Source organism: Ascaphus truei, chromosome 1 (genome assembly GCF_040206685.1).
Source record: "Ascaphus truei isolate aAscTru1 chromosome 1, aAscTru1.hap1, whole genome shotgun sequence".
NCBI lineage: Eukaryota > Metazoa > Chordata > Amphibia > Anura > Ascaphidae > Ascaphus > Ascaphus truei.
In genome coordinates, this window is record NC_134483.1 from 384,801,106 (window position 1) to 384,818,973 (window position 17,868).

A 17,868-nucleotide genomic window follows, 5' to 3' on the forward strand; every position below is an offset into this window, starting at 1 on the left:
GTTAACCAATGTGGTATAATCAATGTGGTAAAACAGGTCAATGTTCCCACTGGTCAGTGTCACCGTGCAGGTAGGTAGCAGAAGTGCCGGGACACAGACAACTGTTCAGTATGACGAGGCAGTGAACTCTATCTTGGAAGAGATGTCAAAGCATTGCAGGCTCCTGCAACGCTAAAATGTCTTAATCCTCTAAGGACGCGGAGATGGTGCAGGGAAGAGCGCTGAGCAGCGCTGATGCTCATGCTCTCCTGCTCAAGCAGGAGCTTTTTCGTGTCCCTGCATGAGCGTCAGCGAGCGCACTTGTGTGCCAAGTGGGAGGCGGGCGAGAGGCGGGGCTAGCGCGCCACGTCACAGCGCCGACGTCACGGACTGCCATTGGCTTCTGGCAGTCACGTGACCGGCCCTGCGCTTCCCTCAGCGGGAAAACTAAAATTGGCTTGTCGGCTGAAATTCCACACGCCTCCGCACGCGCCGTCTAAAGCCGTGCGGATAGGGATAATGTTTCCCCTCAGTGCGGCTCAGCACGGTCTTTTTGACCATGTCCGAGGCCTTATCCCCTCCCCCAGAGTTATAAATACTATACATACTTAACAAAAGGAAAACTTCAGTAGTATAGTATAGTTTCAAACACGTTTCCAGGGGGACACGTGGATTTTTGATCACTTGAAAGGAGAATGTCATAAAAGTGAATTATATTTTATGTCTGTCTATCTAAAATGTAATATCACTAATATTTTTTATTTTTTTTTGTAATAATAGTGCACATTTTTACAGCCACAGTGAGTCCCTGCTGCAGGGAGTTTGTTATTTGATCTGTAGGTGTAATATAAAGAAAATGGTACTGCATAAAGAAGGGGGGAGTAAGAGGAGGGAGGGGGGGAGAGGAAAAGAGAAGGGAGGGGGGGAGAGGCGAGGGGAAAAGAGCACGGCGGGGGAGGGGGGCAGGGGAAAAAGAGGAGGGAGAGGGGAGGGGGGAGGGAAAAAGAGGAGGGAGGGGGAGAGGAAAAGAGGAGGGAGGGGGAGGGGAAAAGAGGAGGGAGGGGAGAGGAAAAGAGGAGGGAGGGGGGAGAGGAAAAGAGGAGGGAGGGGGAGAGGAAAAGAGGAGGGAGGGGGAGAGGAAAAGAGGAGGGAGGGGGAGAGGAAAAGAGGAGGGAGGGGGAGAGGAAAAGAGGAGGGAGGGGGGAGAGGAAAAGAGGAGGGAGGGGGAGAGGAAAAGGAGGAGGGAGGGGGGAGAGGAAAAGGAGGAGGGAGGGGGGAGAGGAAAAGGAGGAGGGAGGGGGGAGAGGAAAAGAGGAGGGAGGGGGGAGAGGAAAAGAGGAGGGAGGGGGGAGAGGAAAAGAGGAGGGAGGGGGGAGAGGAAAAGAGGAGGGAGGGGGGAGAGGAAAAGAGGAGGGAGGGGGAGAGGAAAAGGAGGAGGGAGGGGGGAGAGGAAAAGGAGGAGGGAGGGGGGAGAGGAAAAGGAGGAGGGAGGGGGGAGAGGAAAAGAGGAGGGAGGGGGAGAGGAAAAGAGGAGGGAGGGGGAGAGGAAAAGAGGAGGGAGGGGGAGAGGAAAAGAGGAGGGAGGGGGAGAGGAAAAGAGGAGGGAGGGGGAGAGGAAAAGAGGAGGGAGGGGGAGAGGAAAAGAGGAGGGAGGGGGAGAGGAAAAGAGGAGGGAGGGGGAGAGGAAAAGAGGAGGGAGGGGGAGAGGAAAAGAGGAGGGAGGGGGAGAGGAAAAGAGGAGGGAGGGGGAGAGGAAAAGAGGAGGGAGGGGGAGAGGAAAAGAGGAGGGAGGGGGAGAGGAAAAGAGGAGGGAGGGGGAGAGGAAAAGAGGAGGGCGTGTGGGGTGGGGGAGAAACGTGTGGGGTGGGGGAGAAACGTGTGGGGTGGGGGAGAAACGTGTGGGGTGGGGGAGAAACGTGTGGGGTGGGGGGCATGTGGGGGGAGAAGCAGGAAAGGAGGGGAGAGCAAGTGGAATTCTGAAATAATTATTGTAGTGTGTGTGCTTGATTGTACTATGAAACTGAAAACAGGGGGGGGTAATTGCTGTGCTAAAGATGGGGAGAAAAATAGTTCCTGTACTTTTTTTTAGGACTCTAGCACTGCTTTTAAGCCCCTTTGGACAGTGAAGGGATTAATATTAATTACAATTATAATCTTTATTTTAGGAGACTCCGTTACAATAAAAAAAAATGAAGTGATCCTGTCGGTCAGTGAGTGACACTTCATAGGAGTGGGACATGTCAAACCAGCAGCTTCCAGCAGGACTGGTTTCTGCAGTTAAATTCCTCAACATTCAGCAAGACTACAAATCCCATGATGCTTTGGAAGAAGCACTAAAAACAGACCGAATCGCCATAATCTGCAGACAACACTACTCTACTTTGCACTCCGAGCATTTATACCATGTAACAACAAAGGAATCGATGCACAAGAAAAATGCACATTTCAAACAGATAGCAACAAAGCAAAAAATATATACATAGTGTATACAGTGGCTATTGTTGCACGAAATGAAAACTTGCAACCCTGTGAAGTCTGCTGTTGGCTCCACTCGCAAGATGTATTGTTATTATTAGTACAAAAGTCCGGGGATGTTTGGCGACATAATGTCCCCCTTGCAGCCCCGCCGCTCAGTAGTTTAGCCGTGTGCAGCTCAGGATGTTGGAGGCGGCGCTGGCTGTGTGTGCTGGATAAACAAGCTGCCCTTGCTTGTCTCTCAGTGCAGCACACGAGGCCGGGTCTGATCTGCAGCAAACGCAATGGAACATGACCCTGGGGAGCTTACAATGAGCAGACACAAAGTGCATTTGCAGGCACAAGCTGCTGTCAATTATCCGTGAGATTCAGTAATAATAATTTTAAAAAAAGTTACCAGATATCAACCTCCCAATACACTTTGTTCAGAAAAGGAGTAAGCCCCCCCCCCCCCCCCCCAAAAAGCAACTTGACACTAGAGTGATTGCAACAAGCAATAGCGCATTTGCACTGACATTACTGCTTACTATGCAGCGCCAGTGAATCAATGCTCAGGGGGAAGCAAGCAGGTTTTTTTTTAGGCCATTCCCTCAAAACGAAGGGAAGAGTGAGAAATGTGTATACACCACAGCAACAAAAATATATATATGCAGGAACACGCATCTAGTTGTTGTTTAGCACGACATGCCGGGGGAAAGTGACCCCCTTTGTACAGATGGTATCTGTCTGCTGCACACAGACTGGGGGCAGCAGGGTGATCTGCCACTTGAGTTATTGCAACGACCAGGAACCAAAGCAAAGTCCGTTTAGAGAAGCGCCACACTGTTGCTGTGTATTTAGCAGAAGTGAAGCCTTTTTTTTTTTGCTCTCTGTTTCTACCATTGCGATCTCGTATATACAGTCTCTGTAAATCAGGCAGCAGCACACAATCCTTTTACATTAGTGATTGCAGACACAAAGCAAAATGCATTACTGGGTCATACACCAAGCAAAATGCATTAATGGGCCATGCACCAAGGCAGCAGCTAAGGGAAGGTTTCGGTACATCTATAAGGACAATAGATATTTTCTGCAGTTAATGTAGACTAAAAGCTGCACATAGAAATCTACAACTCCACAGTTAATGCATTTCCCCTTTGTCTGTAGGTTGCAATAACAAGGCGGCGGCTGTTCGTGATTACTATTTGTTATAACGAACGTTGCATGGATTTCATGCAAAAAGTTACTCGTTTCCTGCTTGTTCCACAGAAAAACACAAGCTATACACATTTAACCCTTTCCGGAGGGCTTCTATGTCTTTAGGGAAACACGGCGGGTTTCAGCCCCTCTGGTGTAAGTGTAAAGGGCTGCAATGCCTTTGCTGGTAGGGTTAGGAAATCGCGGAAATGTCTTAAAAAAACCTTTTTTGCATGATTAGGTTTGCACACTTCGTGTAATGTTGAACAGGAGAAAGGGGAGAGAGTCTTTTTTTTTCTGGATTAATGTGGATTAACTCTTCCCCATGCTAGAAAAACTAGTCTGGGAGAGGAGACAAGACACGGTGTTTGCTGCTGATCCTATGATCAGGACAGTATTCTGGCAATGCGGATGAGTTGGCTACTTTGTTGATGTTACCTACTGGTCTCATGTCTCCACTGCAGAGCAAGCACATGAAAGCAGAAGCCAGCACTCACACAAAAGGGTTTACCCATTTCCAAAGTCACAGATCACAACACACCAGCCAAAGTGGCACCAGTACATGCTCAGCAGCCACTTTTAGCAATGACACTCACTCCTCTCATTCACTTTTATTGTCAGTGGCTTTATAGACTTTAATGCAATCTCACACCAGAGTTACTCAACTACAATAGTCATTTGTGTGTGTGTGTGTTTGATTTACATCACTCGTCACCTGCATCCAGACACTTTGACATATATGCTTGCAAAGGGCGGGGGGACTGGTAGCAAATTAGACTCACGCTTTTGTCCAAGTCAATCTTGACTTTCTTCTGTGAGATGCTTTTCTGGATCCTCTTGCTAAAACTGGCATTGCCCGCAGGCCGGCTGCACCTCTCCCCCTCCTCCCGCAGGCAGCACAGCTGCCCGGTGAAGAGACCCAGACCTGCTCCCATTACCGGTGCAACAGCTGCGGCAGGGGACGTGAGCTCCCCTGTATCCCGGTGTAACTCGTCGGAGGGGAACCCGTTCATCATCTTGTGCAAATGCAGTGTTTGTGTGTTGTGTGTTGTGTTGTGTGTGTATGTGTGTATGCAGCTCTACCGCAGAAGAGAGGAGAGCCCTACTCTACTAAACATGTGCAATGATAATATAAATATAAACAAAGTCTGCAGTAGCATACTGTATGCTGAGCTGCGTGGGCATGTGTTTAAAGTGTTTTGTGTTTCACTGCAATGGATTCATTGCAAGGTTAGACTGGCTCCTCCCCCTGCTCCTTCCACACACCTCCTTTCACTCCCCATACAATCTCTGGCTATCCAACTGCAAGAAAAGAAAACAACAAACTTCACACACTGTTTTTGTGACTTAACTCTGTGCTCTCTCCTCTTGTTCTGGACACTAGAGGATATAGGCTGTAGCATGTTTGCTGCTTTCATCTTGGGGGGGGAGGGGGAGATGCTGTCACAATTTAGCTCAATGGAGGATAAAGAGCTACAGTATGTGTCATTTCCTCCAAATCTCACTGACAAGAGGCATCATTAAAGGGCAAAATACACTTTATGATGGGTTCTGTTTTAACAGAGGTCAAAAACAGATTTGCTCATCTAATTCCCCCTTCAATTTTATCATATCTGCTCATTTGTAAGGAGCTTTGCTTAGCTCTACTTGGTGTATTGATCCTGGAGAAAAATGAGTTTTGATATAAAATGTAGAGTTCTTCATAGATGAAATTATAGTGTAATGAACCGCATAGGTTTCTTCTTCAACTGTATACAGTACCCCTGGAAGTGTACAATTGAAGAATACTTACAGGAAGATGCATATGAAGGTACGCTATTATTTAATCTATGAAGAACTCTAATGCTGGCCTGTTAAAAGTTGTCACACCCTGCAGCGAATCTGATCTCGATTACAAATCCTAATAATATATTATTAATAATGTAAGTGAGATTTTAACAGCCTTTATTGCACCTGCCTCCTGTGCAGCACTTGCCTAGCAGATTGTTTTGACTGCTTTTCTGGTTCTGAGAGTCAGCAGGAGGAAGTGTCTATTTACCAGGCAACCAGCTCTATTTATTACCTCCTCTCTTCCTTATTTAGCCAGCAATGATTTTGTACAAAATTATTAGGACTCAGAGAGGGTTAGGGCAAGGGTTAGGCTGGCATGTTAGATTTAGGGTAAGAATTAGACTAAACCTGTCTTTTTTTTTATTCTGTTGCCAGTTAAATAAGACTGAACTAGTCACTTATTTGAGTAGATGAGAACTGGCACAAAGACAAGAAACATGAGGGGATTTCCAAATTCTTTTCTCCAGAGTAAACAGTTTTCATTCTCCACAGTAAAACCAGGCTTGGTTTTAGTCAAATTAATACAGCCCGTTATTATCAATGAGTAAGCAAGCGTTGTGCAATGTACAATAAAGAGGAGAGAGAGAAGACACAACAAGTAAGGAGGTGTTTACTAGTATATCATTTGAAACTTGTTTTGCTTCATCGGGGGCAAGAAGAAGAACAAGCAGCTCTAGTGAAACCGCTTTGGAATTGCTTGGCTCCCTGGTGGTAAAGTGCAGACCAAGTCCACAGTTTCCAACATAAAAATGCTGGGGGTGATAGTATTCAGTGTGTTTGTTTGTGTTTGGGGTGCTGTGTGTATCTAGAAACAACCATTCATTTGATCAATTTCTTACTTGTTGTAAAGCAATTCTACCCACTCCTAGCAATAATGGATATATTGACTTAAATTCACTTCCACTTAAGGGCTTGCTCAGACAGGCTGCTGCAGGACCGTGCTTACGTTCCCGCGCTCCTGCAGCCAAGCGATCCCTGCTTAAACTGCAGGTGTTGGGTCGCGGCGTTTGGGGGCGTGGCGGAGGCGTGTAACGGACACGTCACGGAGCTGGTTCGCCTCTATTGGCTGACAGTAGCACCAAATTTCAATTCGGGTTGTGACGGCAAAATGTTGCAGCGACTGCAACTGCTGCACTTTGCCACCGGTGTAGTTTTCAGTTTGAAAACTCCCACCGAACAACCCGAAATTGCGACAGACGTGCGCACGCACGGCGCATCACCTTCTGTCTGAGCTGGCCCTAAGTCACTAAATGCTATATGTGTTAGCTTGGGAGCATGCATATCTCAGGAGAACTTTTAATGTGAACATGCCTATGTTGCTAGGATTTTTTTGTCCATACTAAACCTGCCTATCATGATTGTTTTTTCAGTACAATGCCCCACACCTCTGAAATGCTCTTCCCTTCAATATACAACTAGCACCCTCTCTATCCACCTATGAGACCCATCTTTAAACAGACCTCCTTCTCAAAGCATATGGGTAGCTCGTGGCTGATACTATACACCTCATACAGTACATAAACCTTGGTCCCTTGCAGATGCACTTACCAGAACACCCTCCTACTGTCTCTGTACGTTCCTCTTGCTTAACAATTAGATTGTAAGATCTTCGGGGCAGGAACTCCTTTTCCTAAACGTCACTTTTATGTCTGAAATCACTTCTTCCCATTATGTGTTATTTATGATTATCACGTGTATTACTGCTGTGAAGCGCTATGTACATGAATGGCGATATATAATTAAAGATACATACATACATACAACAGAGATTACCAAGTAGGACTCTTACTCGCAGATTTCTTAGTGCAGTATCTTCCATTTATTAGAGAGCAGTGGAGAATACAATGTTTCAGGTCCCTTACGGACCTTTCATCAGGTGTCTTGTGCTGTCCACGCATTAAGAGTTTTTTTCCCACCTACTTTGTTTTCCCCAACGTATGTTTTTCTGACTATCATGATTATACAACTTAGCTGTCTCTACAGGGACTTCCAGATTCCTCCATTTTCCTGCTGTCTTAGGCCATCCCCCCAAATCTTATTAATACACATAACACCCCCATACATCCATATATATATATAGGAATGTGTAAAATGGGTGTGAAGTGTTTGACTGTCTTACCAACAGCACAGTGCAGAGTGCACTCCAGCTTCCGAGACCTGAGAAGAAAGACAGCCAGGGTTGCATGTTATCCAAGGTGCAAGCGGATGACAGTTAAAAGCGCCGATGGAAGAGAGCAGGAGCTATCGCCAGATCTGAGTGCGAGGAACGTTACCAGCAGGACCACAGAGTCGTGAGTAACCAGAGAAAAGCTTATGGGTGATCGCTCCCACAGCTGTATGTCTTTATTTATATAGCGCCATTAATGTACATAGCGCTTCACAGTAGTAATACATGTGGTAATCAAATAAATAACAGATAATATAAATAACACATCATGGGAATAAGTGCTTCAGACATAAAATTAACATTAAGGAAGAGGAGTCCCTGCTCTGAGGAGCTTACAGTCTAATTGGTAGGTAGGGAGAACGTACAGAGACAGTAGGAGGGAGTTCTGGTAAGTGCGTCTGCAGGGGGCCAAGCTTTATGTATCATGTGTTCAGAATATCCACAGTGCTATTCGTATGCTTCTTTAAGCAAGTGTGTCTTAAGGTGGGTTTTAAAGGTGGATAGAGAGGGTGCTAGTCGGGTACTGAGAGGAAGGGCATTCCAGAGGTGTGAGGCAGTCAGTGAAAAAGGTTTAAGGCGGGAGAGGGCTTTAGATACAAAGGGGGTAGAAAGAAGACATCCTTGAGAAGAACGCAAGAGTCTGGATGGTGCATAGCAAGAAATTAGGGCTGAGATGTAAGGAGGGGCAGAAGAGTGTAAAGCTTTAAAAGTGAGGAGAAGAATGGAGTGTGAGATGCGGGATTTGATCGGAAGCCAGGAGAGGGATTTCATGAGGGGAGATGCTGAGACAGATCTAGGAAAGAGTAGAGTGATTCTGGCAGCAGCGTTTAGGATAGATTGTAGGGGAGACAGGTGAGAGACAGGAAGGCCGGACAGCAGGAGGTTACAGTAATCAAGACGGGAGATAATGAGGGCCTGAGTCAGAGTTTTAGCAGTCGAGCAACAGAGGAAAGGGCGTATCTTTGTTATATTGTGGAGGAAAAAGCGACAGGTTTTAGAAATGTTTTGAATGGGAGGGGCAAATGTGAGAGAGGAGTCGAGTGTGACACCTAAGCAGTGTGCTTGGGCTACTGGGTGAATGATCGTAGTTCCAACTAATGTAACAATGCTCGTCTCAAACAGGAAGCGACCCGCAGGGCTGAGGTAGGAGTGTGAAAGAACCGACCTGAGCCGAGGGACAGAGTCTTGAAAGAGTAGTAAGACGTAAGCCAAAGGTAAGGGCTGGCGGCAGAGTTGCGTAGTCGTGTGGATGCAGAGGTCGAGACAGGCGGAAGACAGGGATGGTCGTGGTACGTAGCCTGGTCTGGTAATGGGAAAGACAATCGAAAAGGGCATTGCTTGTTCACAGCATAAACTGAAAACTTTGCTTGGCAACTTCCTGCTTACAGGGCTGTCCTTTTAAAGGAAGTTGCCAGGAGCAGCAATGGAGAATACTGCCACAGAGGGCGAGCTAAAGCAAAACCCTGGAGCGGAATCTGAAAAACCGGGCTGGATTTTCCAAAATCTTATAGTAGCCCCCCTTCAGAATCAATCTCTGGACGATTTAACCCAGGCTTGTCGGGGAACCTCACATGGAAACCTCGGCCCAAGGAGGAAGCGTGGACATTACTAGCTTTCACCCAAGAATTCTCCGGACTGTATCCCCTCCAAGATACAAGGTACTGGAGACTGCCTCGTGATCTATGGGAATCCAGGATCTGACGAGTCACACACTCCACTTGGCCATCCACTAGAACCGGGCCGGGAGGGTGGGATCAGAAGAGGAGTTGTTGCAGACCACCGCCTTTAGGAGAGACACATGAAAGACCGGAGGAATCTTAAGGATATCTAGTAGCTCCCATTAAACATGACCAGATCTACTTGTTTCGCAATCTTGTATGGACCTATAAACCTGGGCCCGAGCTCCTGGAAAGGAATCTTCAGACGGATGTTCCTGGAGATACGTGGTCTCCAATCTGGAACTGTGGGGCTGGTCGCCGATGCTTATCCGCGTGATCCTTCTGCTGAAGGGAGGCTTTAGTTATGTTGGCATGAATCCTCCTACCGAGAGACTTTAGCTCCTGGTCCTTGTTTTCCGCAATGGGATCTCCAGATATGGAGATGGACGATGGAAGGGTAGAAGAAACTGCCTAAATAGTCTGAGACGATGGAATGGCTCCTGGAAACAAGTAGATTAGGTCATCGAATGCCTGTTGCAGTGGTAACCCCTTGGTTTGCTTCTTGTTGAGAACGTCCCCAAAATCCTGGTATTCGAGGGGTAGAGCATTGGGGAGAGATACAGGCCCCAGCAGTGAGTCAGGGCTGGGCGAGGTGTAGACAAGCAAGTCCAGTGTCATCGCTGGCCCCAGGTGGTAACTTGCGCCGTTACACAATCAAGTGTGGGGTTGTGGACATGCAACCAAGGGAGACCTAACACTATAGGTGTGTTGATTACCATGAAGGGAGTAGCAGAACTTTGATGTTCACTCCCAGGGGAAGGAACTCCTGGGTGATGGTGGTGGGTCCTACGGGTCTTCCGTCGATCGCCGCAATCTCTAACAGAATCGCCAAAGAGCAAAGGGGAATTGCGTGCTGTTTAACGAGCAAAAGATCGAGGAAGTTACCCGCTGCTCCGGAATCCACGAAGGCCTGAGTAGAGACTGAAGCCGAACCCCATGAGAGGGAAACCGACAGAAGAATCTGAGAAGGCACAAAGGGAGGAAGGATGGTAGTGATGCCCAGCGAATCCTCTTCTAAATTAACTGGACACGGGCGTTTTCCTGGCCCCGCAACGATCGGGCAATCACGGATCCGGTGGTCCTGGGCCCCGTAATACAGGCACAAGCCCAAGGTTCGCCTCCTACTTCTCTACAGTTCTGACAGTCTGGTGGTACCTAGCTGCATAGGCTCATCATCTGGAGGGTGCAGAGAAACTAATTTTCAGGCCAACTGAGTAGTCGGGTTCCTATCAGCATGGCACTTCTCAGACAGGCATTTCTGTATTCTGAGATCGATCCGTACGCCAAGAGAAATTAACTCCTCAAGGTCCATAAGGAGGTCCCGGCCGGTCACCCCATCCTTTAAGTGCTCCGATACTCCCTGCCAAAAGGCCGCTACTTGAGCTTCATTATTCCAACCGGTTTCAGCCGTGAGGGTGCGAAACTCAATGGCGTATTGGCCTACCGTGCAAGTTCCCTGGCGAATCTGCAGGAGTGAAGCTGATGCTGAAGATACTCGTCCAGGAGCGTCAAGCACCAACTTGAAGGCACGGATGAAGGCAGGGGAATCATTCATCAGGGGCGAATCCTTCTCCCAGAGCGGAGAGGCTCAAGCCAGTGCCTCGTCAGTGAGAAGAGAAACAATGTAGGCCATCCTGGCTTAGTGCGTGGTGAACATAGACGGTTGTAATTCAAATTGAATAGAGCATTGATTAAGAAATTCCCTGCATACCGTAGAGGAGTCGGGATCCAAGGTTCCCTGATTGCTGGGGATAACGGGAGCAGTATCGGTGCCGCATCTGCAGCCCTCAAGTCTGGCAGATGGGTGCCAGTCTGGTAATGGGAAAGACAATCGAAAAGGGCGTTGCTTGTACACAGCATAAACTGAAAACTTTGCTCTGCAACTTCCTGCTTACAGGGCTGTCCTTTTAAAGGAAGTTGCCAGGAGAAGCAATGGAGAATCCTGCCACAGAGGGCGAGCTAGAGCAAAATCCTGGAGCGGACTCTGAAAACCCAGGACGGATTTTGCAAAACCTCATAACTAAGCGGTATCCTTTGTCATAGCAGACAAACAGAAACATCAGGCCTGCAACCTCTATGTTATTCTGTCCTATATGAGCTCCAACGCTATGCTGGCACCAACAGTGGCCCATTAGTTTAGCTCGCTGGCCACGAAACTAGACTATTGACTATACAGGACACTTGCACTGACGATAGTGCTGTGTACTGTATCTGAGAATTGTTTGTTAAATGTATATGGGAACCTGCAAGCGGGTAACACAGCACTTGATCTCACTCTAATAAAGTATTATTATTGTTAAAAGAAGCTGTGTTGTTGGTTCCGAGCACTATTTTCCTGATAAAGTGAATCCTGCATAGATATACTTTTTTATATATATATACATATTTTTCACGTGTTACTACGCACACACAACAGGGAAGGTGAACTCAGGCCTCCCTCGGCCTAGTACATGTGCTTTATCTGCATGGCAATAAGATGGGTTACAATATAGACACTTCTGAGACAATATACTAACCCCCCTAGTTAGTAGTAAAGTGTTAGTTAACTACATCCACCCTGTCCTTGTCACGTGCCAGATTTTTCTGGAATGTTCCTACCCAACCTTGGAAAAGAAAGTACAGTGTATATTAATATATCTTCATAACTGTGCCACCTGCTGGTTATATAGAAACATACACAGAATCCCAGCAAGCTCAAGAAACCCCAAAACATACCACATATATATATATAGTATATGTGTCAAAAGGAGTGCTACTGAGTGTGGCCAAATGTATGCAACAAAAGACAGAAAAGCCCAATGCTACATCCAATATGACAAAAATACACAGTGAAATACTTATATATTCTCTTGAAAAAAGGTTATTAAGTTAAACACTTTGGTCAAAGCGTTATAAGCCTGCAAGCCACATCAAGACATGAACATTAGCAGGTCCTAACACTACAGGGAACGTGAACTCAGCCCCCCTCGTCCCAGTACATGTGCCTCAGGCACCAAAAACAAAAACATTGATTGTAAGCTCTATGGGGCAGGGGCTGTGTCTTCAAAATGTCTCTGTAAAGCGCTACGTAAAACTAGCAACGCTATACAAGAACAAACAATTATTATTATTATTATTATCTGTGCATGGCAGTAAGAGGGGTTACAATATAGGCACTTCTGAGATTGTAGACTCTAACCCCCATAGTTAGTTGTAAAGTGTTAGTTAACTACATCCATGCTGTTCTTGTCTACAAGATAGATTTTTCTGGAACGTTCCTTCCCAACCCTTGGAAAAGAAAGTATATATTAATATACCTTCATAACTGTGCCACCTGCCTGTTATATAGAAACGTGGCCACAATGAGTGATCATTTTGGGTGACTGGTGTACCAGGGAGGGTCTAGATCTAGATAACGCTTTCTTAGGGACTGGGATCCCTGAAATGGTCAATGAAACGAACATTGATGGAGTTTTTGCCACAGTGTAAGCCTGTCGAAGGGCACAAATAAAGGGGAAGGTGTTTCGCTATAACACGAAAGATGTATTTGTATTCTGTGTGTTTTCTAAAAGCATTGGTTCTACCTGGTTACCCAAAGATATACGTGAGGTGGGAGGCAATGCAGTGTGGTATGTCATCACCTAGCATAACTCCCTCTACTGGCCCTAATAACCACACTAATGCCACTATGGTAGATAGGGTCAAGGAGTTCCTAGCCAGAGAGGGAAAGGCAATGTTGGAATTTAAAAACGAGATGCACTCTGTTGTCCACCCACCCCTCACCATCGAGTGATAATCCCCCCAACATCCCCCTAGGCCCTTATGTTAGCCATGGAACATTAGTAGAGAAGTCCTGCAAAGGAGGTAATTAATACTGGCACATAAAGATTTTCCCGGGGGTGAAGCCTACTCCAGCGGGGGAGGATGATATTGTGAGTTGGATAGAGCAAGCAACCAAAATAGTACAAGAATGGGGGGATCAGAGGAGGTCCGGATTGCTGAGAGTCTAAAAAAGGCCTGCTTTGGCTATTGTGCGAGCAGTTTGAGAAGGGTGAGCAGAGTATTTGCTTGCCCTAGAGAGCACATTTAGGGTTACCTAGAGTGGGGAAGATCTCTTTCTAATTGCGGGGAATGTACCAGCAAGACAGGTAGACGTTATTGGAATTTCTACGACGCCTGTAAGTGACCCTGCAGAGGGTCGTATGTGTTACGCCGGTGCTGCCCGCAGACCAGACCCGTCCCCTGTGCCGAAGGGGGAAGTAGGGATACACGCACCCGCAGCAAAGCGAGCGAGTCCGGAGTGTGGTGTTAAGCGTTGCAGGCCAGATATAAGTAACGTAGACAATACTTGCCAGTACCGGGTATAGGAGTAGAATAGTGATTGCCTTGCCGAGGTCAGGGAGCAGAGAGATGAGGAAGGTTGAAGTCCAAGCTGTGATCGTGGGATGCCAGAGAATACGTAGTCCAAGGAGAGCCGAAGTCGAGAGCCAAAGGGGGTAGTCGTACGAGCCATGTCAAAACCTGTAGTAACCGAGAGTACACCAAACACATCCATACAGAGACTATGTCGAGCGATGAGTGAGGGCTCAGAGATGCTAGATAAGGCTGGGATGACCAATCAGGGATGGAGGCGGATCAGGAGGACTGCAGGGAGCCTCTCTGGATAGGTGTGGCTGATACAACCCAGGTGAGCACTGGTAGCACTCTGATTACACCCGTGCAGTGTACGGGGGCAGAGCTTCACAGCAGGAGTGGAAGTAGAATAGTGGATGCTGGGCGTGCGCTCTGTAAGCTGCGTGTGCACGCGACCAGCATTGGAGGAGGACACACGTGTGCGCGCGGGGCGGAGGAGCTGACGGCCCGTGGAGGCAGGTAAGCAGAGGTTGCGCTGCGCGCCCTGAGTATCCCTGAGGGTTGTCTGTGTTTTGCGGAGACGGCGCTGAGAAATCAGATTCCTAACAGTACCCCCTCTTCAGGAACGGCCTGTGGACGGTCCTCAAAAGGTTTCTTCGGAAACCTCCTTCTGAAGGCTCTAAGAAGAGCCGGGGCGTGAATGTCTTTTAAAGGAACCCAAAACCTCTCCTCGGGTCCAGAACCTTTCCATTGTACCAGGAACTGGAGTTGACCTCTGAACACGCGGGAATCCAATAGAGATTGAACCTCATACTCTTCGTTATTTTGGATGGTAAACATTGGGGATCTTCATACTGTGTGGTAGCTGGAGGCAAAATGCCACAGGATTAATCTGTTCTAAAATAGGAAAAGGACCCAGGAATTTAGGTGCCAATTTTGGGGATGGTACCTTTAAGTGGATATTTTTAGAGGAGAGCCATACCAAATCCCATGGCCTGTACCTGGGCGCAGGACAACGGCGGCGATCGGCCTGAAGTTTAGATCTGTGGGAGGAGTTGAGGAGGGTCGTTTGAATCCTGGACCATGCTGTTTGGAGAAGAAATGCGTTCGTCTACGGCCGGTACCCCAGAATGAATGTTGGAGATGGGCAAGCATACTCCGCCCAAGGGAGGAGTTGAGTCCAATCATCCTGGGAATGAGATATAAAGCATCTTAGGTACTTTTCCAGGGACTGGTTAATCCTCTCCGTCTGTCCATTGGACTGTGGGTGATATGCAGAGGAGAAGGAAGAAAAGATGCCTAATCTCTTAGTGAAAGTTCTCCAAAACTTGTTCACAAACTGGGACCCTCTGTCAGAAACGCTAGAAGAAGGGATCCCATGAATCTGAAAAATTTGATCCATAAAGATATCAGCGAGGGCGGGAGAGGTGGGCAGTCTCTTAAGTGGGATAAAATGAGCCATCTTAGAGAATCTATCCACAACCACCAAGATTGTGTTAATTCCTCTGAACTTGGGTAACTCCATGATGAAATCCATAGAAATATGGAACCAGAGACGGTCGGGGACTAGAAGAGGTAGGAGGAAACCTTGGGGTTTTGACGAAGTGTCTTGTTCTGCGCACAGATAGGACAAGCGCGGGTATATTCCAAAATATCTTGGGACATTTTGGGCCACCAAAAATTCCAACGAATAAGGTCGAAAGTCTTCTTAAAACCTGGATGACCTGCGGATTTCGAAGAGTGACCCCAAGTCAGGACTTCAGGGACAAACTTGGGGGGTACGAAGAGTTTGCTGTCGGGAACCACCAAGTCCTTAGGAATACGAGAATCCTCTCCTCTGGGAGAATGGTCTCCAAGGACTCCTCTGGTCTCTCCTCAGAGGAATGTTGTCTGGAAAGTGCGTCCGGCTTAACGTTCTTTGTCCTGGGAATATAAGAAAGGTGAAAATCAAACCTGGAAAAAAAAAAGAGACCAACGAGCCTGTCGTGGACCAAGGCGTCGGGCGTTCTCGATGTAGAGAAGATCCGTGAGGATAGTAAACGGTTCTTTCGACCCCTCTAGGAGATGTCTCCACTCTTGGAGAGCCATCTTCATGGCCAAGAGCTCCATGTTGCCCACGTCGTAATTCCTCTCAGCCGGTGAGAATTTCTTGGAGAAGTATGCACAGGGATGTAACTTGTCTTGGGGGGTAGGTCTCTGAGACACCACTGCCCCTGCGCCGCAGTCGGAGGCGTTGACTTCCAACACGAAGGGGAGATTGGTGTTAGGATGATGGAGGATAGGTGCGATACAAATGCTTCCTTGATTACCTTGAAGGCGGAGTGAGCCTCATGTGACCAAGCAGATGGATCAGCCCCTTTCTTCGTAAGAGCTGTAAGGGGCGCCACAATGGTAGAAAAATTACGTATGAACTTGTGATAGTAATCACGAACCCCAAAAAGCGTTGTATGGCCTTGAGAGTCTGGGGCCTAGGCCATTCAATCACTGCCTGAAGTTTACCGGGATCCATCATAAAACCCTCGTCAGAAATGATGTAACCAAGAAATTGGGTAGAGGTCTGGAGGAAGGTGCACTTCTCCAGCTTGGCGTACAGTGTCAGGGTCTCCTAGACCTCCTGCCTAGCCATAGTTCTTCTTTGTCCACTGGGTGTGCTGCTGTCTTCTGTTTCCTCTGGGTTCCTCTGTCTGCCTGTCTGTCTTCTTGTTGCTCCTGTCTCTGTCCTTTATAGCTTCTGCTTCCTGGTTGGTTCAATTGCCTTTGCTTCAAGTCAGACTCCTATGCACATGCCTCTGTCTTTGATCCTGATCTTTTCCTGTACCTGTACCTGTATTTGAGTCTGTTCACAGTAAAGGCCCTTGCTGGTAATCTGGCTTGTCCCTGTTTGTTCCTTGCTCCCCGGTCTCAGTCCCTGCTCCCCGGTCTCAGTCCCTGCTCCCCGGTCTCAGTCCCTGCTCCCGGACCTGTCCTGCCCCGCCTGTCCTGTTCCAGTCTCCTCGTTGCCGACCTCTGCTTGTTACCTGACTTTGCTACCTGCCGCCTGCCTCGGACCCCTGCTTGTTACCTGACTTCGCTATCTGCCGCCTGCCTCTGATCTCTGCTTGTGGTTCTACTACGCTCGTGCTGTTCCGGCCACCGAGATCCTACCCGCCACAGGAGTCTCCCGTGACAGAAAGCAAAGGCCACTTCTGGACCTCGCTAGAAAGATTCTTCTTCTGCCTGCACCCTTTCCTGCCTGCTGCAGCAGACCACATCCGCATGGTTGAAGATAAGTACTTTCGTTTCTTTTTTGGAAATCCAAGTTGGGATCTTGAAGGGTTTTTTTTTGTTGTTGCTGCTAAGTGTTCTGCAAGAATTATTGCGTTCATAACGAAAAAACATTTCTGCTGAGACTAGAACTGTTGCTGCAGAGACAAGTGCACCTTTCTTTGAGTTTTTTTTTTTCCTTTTGTGCAGTGCCTGGGTTTACCCTTGCAGTACCTGTTGCCAACTTTTTAGACTCTGACTTTTCATTCCCTGAACAAGGCTTGTCTCTTCATCCCTGGTTGGACCACTGCTGTTCACAGGGTTCCCATTTCAAAAGACAAGAGTGCTTCCATTATTTTGTTACTGCATGCTGTGATTTTTCCTGCAATCTGTAGTTCTTCCTATGATTGGTTCTAAGGTTTCAGGTTTACCTGCAAGTTCCCCTAAAATTTGTTTCTCTGCAACATATGATATCCCTATGCCTGATATCAAAAGTTTCAGATTTAACTGCAGGGTTTCTCTGTCTGATGTCAAAAGTTTTGAATCTAACTGCAAGTTTTTTCTGTAGTAGTTTCCTGCTGTCTATGATATTTCTATGCCTGATTTCTAAAGATTCAGATTTAACTGCAGGTTTTTTCTGTCTATATGATATCCCTACGTCTGATGTCTAAAGATTCAGATTTAACTGCAGGTTTTCTCTGTCTATATGATATTTCTATGCCGGATTTCTAAAGTTTCAGATTTAACTGCAGGTTTCTCTGCATGATATCCCTACGCCTGATATCTAAAGTTTCAGATTTAACTGCAAGGTTCTGTCTGATATTCCTATGTCTGATGTCAAAAGTTTCAGATCTAACAGCAAGTTTTCTCTGTAGTAGTTTCGTGCTGTCTATGATATTTCTATGCCCGATATCTAAAGTTTCAGATTTAACTGCAGGTTTTCTTTGT

The 17,868-nt window shown here is 47.2% G+C and overlaps 1 protein-coding gene across 1 annotated transcript in view; it reads right to left on the bottom strand.

The window, feature by feature from the left end:
- SAP30 (Sin3A associated protein 30) overlaps window positions 1–4,849 on the bottom strand; it is a 38,925-nt gene extending 34,076 nt beyond the window's left edge. Inside the window, exon 1 of the mRNA XM_075611366.1 lies at window positions 4,413–4,849. Coding sequence (XP_075467481.1) covers window positions 4,413–4,646 — 234 coding nt within the window. The 5' untranslated portion in view covers window positions 4,647–4,849. The remainder of the gene's footprint in view (window positions 1–4,412) is intronic.
- Between the last annotated feature and the right edge of the window lie 13,019 nt (window positions 4,850–17,868).